Here is a 7,098-nt window from a genome sequence, read left to right as displayed (position 1 = left end):
GTAAACGACTATAGTTTGAGCAAACCACGAGCAAATGGGTTGGCCACAATCACTGGCAGTGTGAATAAATTAACTGAATTTAGATTATTTAAAATTCGTTATCGGCCCACACGGGTTTGTCTAGTTTCACTTGTTAAAGAACCGCTCTTATATGTAATACAACAAAAGGTCATTTAGATGATTTCATAGTTTGCTAATTATTTTTCTTCTTCCCATTCTGACAACGGTACATGAATGCAGCACGAGGGCGGGGATCGTGTCGGCATGCTGATTCAGGTACAGGTGAGAAAATCAAATGAAATGTGGAAAGTCCTGTTTTAAGCATTATATCAGTGAGTTTTAAGGTTCATCAGACACTACAACACAGTTCAAGGGTTGTTGATACCATGATGCTGGGTACCAATTAGAGTAAAGGTCTCACAAAGGTCCAAACAATGCTGTTTCAAAGCCCTCTCCACACAGGAAGTATGTATTTCTTGCGGGGAAATACTGAGTCACTGATTTCCTAATATTGTACCATTGTACAACACAACTCCCCCCTAAAACTCCCACATTTACAGAACATTTACCGAAGGGTGTCATTCGCTAACTGAAATGAATGAGGTGCATATGTGTCACTTATAGGTTCACATTCATTCAGATGATCCAGCAGCTTTGTGTTGGCCAGTCAGAAACATAAATCCTAGAGCTACGATGTTGGCATATGCTGGTGTGTGTTTGCTGTTGTTGCCTATTGTATGGCAGGTAGTTGTACTGGTATGTACAGTATACACCACTTACACTGTATAGTTTAATGGCATTATTTCTGGCTAGCGCTGTCTGAAATTCCCCCAAAATGTAACAAATGTTATGTACTATACTCTTTAGTATTTAAATGTTTTGGAATAGTCACAGGAAGAATACAATTGTGTTGATAAAATCAATTGTAGGTTACTCTCAATAACATGTTTTCCAACAAATATTAGAAAGGAAGTAGTTTCAATAAAAGGTAACAACAGTTCAAAGAGCTGTTTTGTTGTTGTTCGCTTTGGTTAATTTGTGTTAAGTATATTCGACTAAATAAGTGTAGTCACGTAAATGAACATTATCTGTATTTGCTTCTGTGAGGCTTCCCTGTGTTTACAGCAGTAAAATGCTGTCACTGCATGATGTTCCTTGTCACCCGGCATGGTGATGCAGACATGTTGTCCCTCTGCAATGCACTGCTCAGTCATCAAGGTGTTACCCAGTCCACTGGCACCACCTACTGTTGATCATTTCCCCTATGTAATCGGAATTAAAAAAGAAATTCTTATATGTCCATCCGGAGAGAGGGTTCCTTCTATGTTGCTCTCCTGAAGGTTTCGTCCCTTTTTTCCCTGTTAAAGGGTTTTTGGGGAGTTTTTCCTGATCCGATGTGAGGTCCTGGGACAGGGATGTCTATGTGTACAGAGTGTAAAGCCCTCTGAGGCAAATTTGTAATTTGTGAGAATGGGCTATACAAAATAAACTGAATTTAATTGAATTGAATATGTAAATATCACACCTCAGTTTTGTATGTGTCTATAACCTCTTCTCTAAAAATCGTTTCAGATCTGTAAAGTGAACCATACATTATGTTATGTTCCTTCACCTAAGTTCATGTTGGTGTCACTAATTTTAATTAACACCTGAATGCAGTTAGTAAGCACATGAAATTGTGCTTTAAATGATCCGTCTATCTTTAAGATCAACTACTACATTTCAAAATATGTTAATTCATAAATGGTGCATTGGTTGTTTGTAATAACCTGATTGGGTAACAATTCAATCAAGACCCATTTTGTTTTATAATAATAATAATAATAATAATCATTTATTTTATATAGCGCTTCTCAAGGCACCCGAAGTCGCTTTACAGAGTCCAGAGTCCAGTAGTCACACACACACACAGTCATCCCGGTGGTGGTAAGCTACATCAGTAGCCACAGCTGCCCTGGGACAGACTGACGGAAGCGTGGCAGCCAATCAGCGCCTACGGCCCCTCCGACCACCACCAACATTCATTCACATCCATACGAACCGGGGTGAGGCTGCAGTGCATGTCTTTATGATGGTGGGGGAAACCGGAGTACCCGGAGTAAACCCACGCAGACACGAGGAGAACATGCAAACTCCACACAGAAAAGACCTGGAACGACCGGGATTCGAACCCAGGGCCATCTTGCTGTGAGGCGACAGTGCTAACCACTGAGCCACCGTGTGCAACATAGTTTATGATCAATCATCTTGCCCAGAAATTTCAACATAATTTATTATGATTTTTACTTGAGTATTGATTTGATTCATTACCAAATGTTATACACTTCGGTCCAGTGCGAGACATTCTTTAGACTTTTGGGCATTCTAGATTTTATTCTCTCTTTGATTTTCGTGTGTGCACACGGCCCTGCAGTGCCAAACCCATTTAAGGGGATTGCCCGGCTGTTCATACTGATGATTATCATCAACTGCAACACACCTTTACATTTTTGAGAACAATAGGATTCATCATGTTAGGAATGCAGGTACAAAATGATCCGTGGTTTAAAAACAATTATTCCATCACAACTCTGACATGAACTTCTCTTGGGACCCTTCTCAAGAACAAATTCAGGAAAACATATTGTATAATATATAACATTTTATGTTAAATTATAAACATTAATAATATTTAGTATATAATATATATTATCTATTTAAATTGATTAAATAGCAATTATAGAACTGTATCATATAATACAGTATAGTATAATACAGTATATTGTTGTATATTATATTATGGTATATTATTGTAAATAATACAGTATAAATGGACTTCTGTGTAGCGCCTTTCTAGTCGTCCGCCCACTCAAAGTGCTTGCCTTTATTCTATCATACACCCATTCCCATGAGGTAGTACATTATAGTAATCTCCAGTACAGTATAATATATTGTACTGCAGGAGAGTGAGTATATGTTAGGACAGTATAATATAGTATATTGCAGTGCAATGCATTATAGTATATTTAAATATTGTACTCTTTTGTATAGTATAGTGCAGTGTAGTATAGTGTTTTATACTATGTTTTCCCATAGCACAGAATAATAGTGTATATTAAAGTACAGTATTTTATAGTATATCACAATACAGTTGTATATTGTATATTATTGTACAGTGTATTCTACTATATTATACTGCATTATAATAAAGTATATTATGGAGCATAGTACAGTGGATGATACATAGTATATCATAATAGCCTTTAGTAAAGTATAGTTAGGTTAGTTTAATTGAGGTTAGTATAGTATCCTGAAACTGAATTATATGTCTCAGTACATCCATAGAAATACATTTTAATCAAATATGTGTTCCTAAAACAGTAATCATAATGACCATGACCATAATTGTATGATTCAACATCATTTCTTCTTACCCCTATACAGTTAATACTGTATTCAGTCTTGTGTTTGTTTTTCCTGGCTGTTGTTTCTTTGACCGAATGGTGTCATCTTGTGACACAAATGATCAGGTGGCCTTTGCAATGCAGCCAATCAGAGGGCAGCTCCAGTCTGCTCAACAGGTTTTGTTTGCGAGGCAAAGCAAGTGGGAAACACACACCTGCTCTCCTCAGAGACACGTCCACGACCTGAAAGTCATGAAGCTGGCTGTGCTGCTCTGCTCTGCTCTGCTGCTCTCTGTCTCTGGTGAGTTCAACTAACCAGTTCTTTTAGTTTCACAATCGGCTTCCACCAGAAACAGCTGAAAGAGTAGCCATGGGACAGAAATACACAGAATAAAGAAGAACACTTGGTTATTGGCCCGTTTGGTGTAAGTGTATTGTTTAGACTATAATGTGAAAGAACATTACAATTAGTCATCACTGCATAATATATGGTTTAACTTAAAACATGTCAAAATAATGCATCTTCATCATCTAAAAGTGGTATTTCAAATCAAACTGATGTATGTGAGCAAAAGGTTTTTATTTTATTTCTACAAAAAAAAGTAAGTGTGTTTTGGACTGGTGGCATGACGACACTTTGACTGTGGTGCTTCATGATGTGTTCCCTCTCTTCCATGGCTGATTGAACCTGCTTATTTACTAGTGTTACTGCAGACTAGTACACACACCAAATCCAGATAATGTTCATTTCCCTGACTTTACCCTTTTTTACTCAAATATACAGTACTTCACAAAATGAAACAAGCGAACCACAACAACAACAAACCTGCAGCAGCACACACAACACATACTGTCCAAAGTCCGGCACAACATCATCTGTTTGAAATTATTGAGAGCCAAATATGAATTTAGTGGAATTGTTTAAAATGAGGAATTAAGAATATATAGTTATTATATAGTAGTAGTTATTATTAATATATTGTTTTAATAAGGTGGCAAGCAAATACATGATTATTGTTTAGTATTAAATGTTTGGAAGTTTGTTTTTTCTTACATTTTTGTAAAACTATTAGGGAAGGAGCTCGTCAACCTTTTTATATAAAGCGCCATTTTTAAATGTTCTTATTCAGTGTACCATATCAACATTGACATGAACATTAAGTTAAATTATGACACCACATTAAAACTGAATGTCCAATGGTTTTGCCATATAATTCCATCCATCAAGGCAATATAATAGCATTATTTACATCAACAAAAACTTCTGTAAATAACCAGCTGTCACTGCTTGTGAAAGAGCTCATTTGGACTGCACTTCAAAAATGTTCAGAGAAAAAGTGGCATGTTCAGTTTTTTGAATTGTTTCCTTGAACAACAGGAAACAAAACAAGAGATAATAATAATAATAATTATTATTATTATTATTTATTTTATATAGCGCTTCTCTAAATACCCAAAGTCGCTTTACAGAGTGCAGAGTCCAGTGGTCATACACACACGCACACAGTCATCCCGGTGGAGGATTGTGAAACTGCTGGGTGACATTCCTTTGGAGGAAAAACTGGTGACATAGATATATTCTCACAGAATTGACTTGTTTTGTTTGAGGGCTGAATCAGAAAGAGATAGTGTGCGTTCAGAACGTGTCTGTGCATATTGGGAATAAGAGCATTTTTACAAACTGAGGACATTTTATCCAGTCTTTATTTCTTTAAAGGGCTCTGAGAGGATTCATACTTGGTTTTAAGGTTCAGGTAATAATTGACCTTTTGCTAAGTCATGTCCCTTGAACAGAACACAGACTGACCAATCGTAGCATCGGCTCAGCTCAAACGCAGATTATAATTTTATCTAAAAGAGGACGTTGGAATTCTTGAGCAACGGTCTCGTCCTGTTTCAGGTGATGTGGTCTCTGGTTCAGGAGTGGCTTGCCACCAGGAATGTTGTTGTTCTTGAAGCTCTGACTCCAGCCGCAGTCCACTCCTTGCCCCCCTCCACCCCCTGCGGTTATCCTTGTTGCTACCACACGTTTTCCTTCCACTCAACTTTGTATTCATATACTTGGATACAGCCCTCTGTGAACAGCCATCTTATCAAAGGATATAAGTTAATATCTCTCTATGTGTGTGTGTGTGTGTGTGTGTGTGTGTGTGTGAGTGTAGTCCTGTCCCAGGAGAATGACACCCCAGTCAGCAATGTGACAGGAACAGATGAAAAACCAACACAAACGCCCCAGGCTTATCCCACAAAGGTGAGACTGCTGACATGTATCACGTTTCTTCTTAAAGTTGCAGGGGGGCGAATTACTGGCGAACATCTTCAGGACCTGGAAACAAAACAGAACTTGCTTGGCAGAAATGTGCAATATTCGCATCCATTGGCATTTGTGCATTGACCAAACAGTTGCACCGCTACTGGTGTGAATGCACCTTTAGTCTCATCAGAAGGCACTTCGGTCTATCTATATGCACTTTCACTGTCTTAGAACTGCATGTGTAAAAAGTAACTTTGTGCCACCCTCAAAGATAAAATAAAACTGTTAAGACTGAGAATCACAAGGAGCAGGACTCAAGGAATCCTAGGAAGGTTCCTAACTGAGGGAAATGACCCGGAAGTATCTAAGTGGCCGCCATGATAAATGCTGCTCGAATTCATTTCACTCGGTTAGGAATCCTCCTAACCAAAACAGACTATACGACCGCAGACCGTGGCTGCTCCGAGATTCCTCCTCCCTCCTCAATCCACGCTCCCCAGAGCAGAATAAATACGAAACAACTTCCAGTTCAAGCGAGGAGCGAGGAAACGAGAATTAAGACACTTGGAATGTACCCGAGATGAGTGACAGAAAAACACAACAGACAACCTGACAGTGACAACAAAACTACCCAGAAGGTCTCTAGACCTTACAAATACAACACAACTACATTATGGCTCCAACATGCACCAATACTGATAATTTAACAGCTCTCAAAATATATAGTAATCAATAATCCTGTAACTACCTTTGTTTGTCTCCAGCTTGGCTGTGACAAGTATACGACCGCCTGCAGCAGGGAGTTTGATCCAGTATGTGGCAGTGATGGAGTCACATACAGCACCGAGTGTGTGCTCTGCTTCATGAACAGGCATGTAACATGTAACACACACAAAATAACAATGTTATACGATATACATTTGTTTCACAAATGTATACATACACCTAAAGCAAACCAAAATGCTGTAGGCTAATATCTAATGTTTTTTATTACAGCGAAAGGGCGTTGAATGTGACAATGACAAGAAAAGGGGAGTGCTCTGTGAAAGAGCAGTGAAATTGGCAAATCATATATCATATCTATTCCATGTATCTGTATAATCCCTATATTCCCTTGCCTTTTGAATAAAGTTGCATGGTACAATATTTGTCATGTGTATTTTTATATTTAGCTCATGAAACATGATCTTAATTCTGGTAAATATATCACAAAATTCATTTCCACCCTGACCTCCATGTGATCCCTCTTTTAAACACGCTGGCAATATCTATTTAAATACAATAAAAAGTGTTGCACTTTTCATTCCTATAGTTCTATGGCTCCTCATGAGAGACAGATATGAACTAGGGATCTCTTGCAATGGATCACACCAGCTACGACCCCAATTGAAGGCCAGTGGCCCCTCCCCACTTTCTGCCCCCTTACTTCCTTTGCACCTTTGCTCAATTCAATTTCAGTTT

At 38.3% G+C, this 7,098-nt stretch overlaps 1 protein-coding gene across 1 annotated transcript; it reads left to right on the top strand.

Annotated features, from left to right (window-relative positions):
* Nucleotides 1-254: 254 nt before the first annotated feature.
* On the top strand, nt 255-6,783 carry LOC130209664 (serine protease inhibitor Kazal-type 1-like). The gene is made up of 5 exons (XM_056439438.1): nt 255-282; nt 3,510-3,684; nt 5,546-5,634; nt 6,402-6,508; nt 6,634-6,783. Exons 1-5 carry the CDS (start codon nt 265-267, stop codon nt 6,692-6,694), a joined length of 450 nt encoding a protein of 149 aa, XP_056295413.1. The 5' UTR covers nt 255-264; the 3' UTR covers nt 6,695-6,783.
* Nucleotides 6,784-7,098: the final 315 nt, after the last annotated feature.

Source organism: Pseudoliparis swirei, chromosome 19, assembly GCF_029220125.1.
Source record: "Pseudoliparis swirei isolate HS2019 ecotype Mariana Trench chromosome 19, NWPU_hadal_v1, whole genome shotgun sequence".
Taxonomy (NCBI): Eukaryota; Metazoa; Chordata; class Actinopteri; order Perciformes; family Liparidae; genus Pseudoliparis; species Pseudoliparis swirei.
The sequence above is the reverse complement of the archived record's forward strand: the minus strand, read 5'-3'. Positions and strand labels throughout refer to the sequence as shown.

Bases quoted from the DNA above. Each gene is read 5' to 3' on its own strand.
- LOC130209664 (XM_056439438.1), top strand. The intron at 5,635-6,401 runs GTGAGACTGCTG...GTTTGTCTCCAG, and splicing joins CCCAGGCTTATCCCACAAAG to CTTGGCTGTGACAAGTATAC. The intron at 6,509-6,633 runs GCATGTAACATG...TTTTTATTACAG, and splicing joins GTGCTCTGCTTCATGAACAG to CGAAAGGGCGTTGAATGTGA.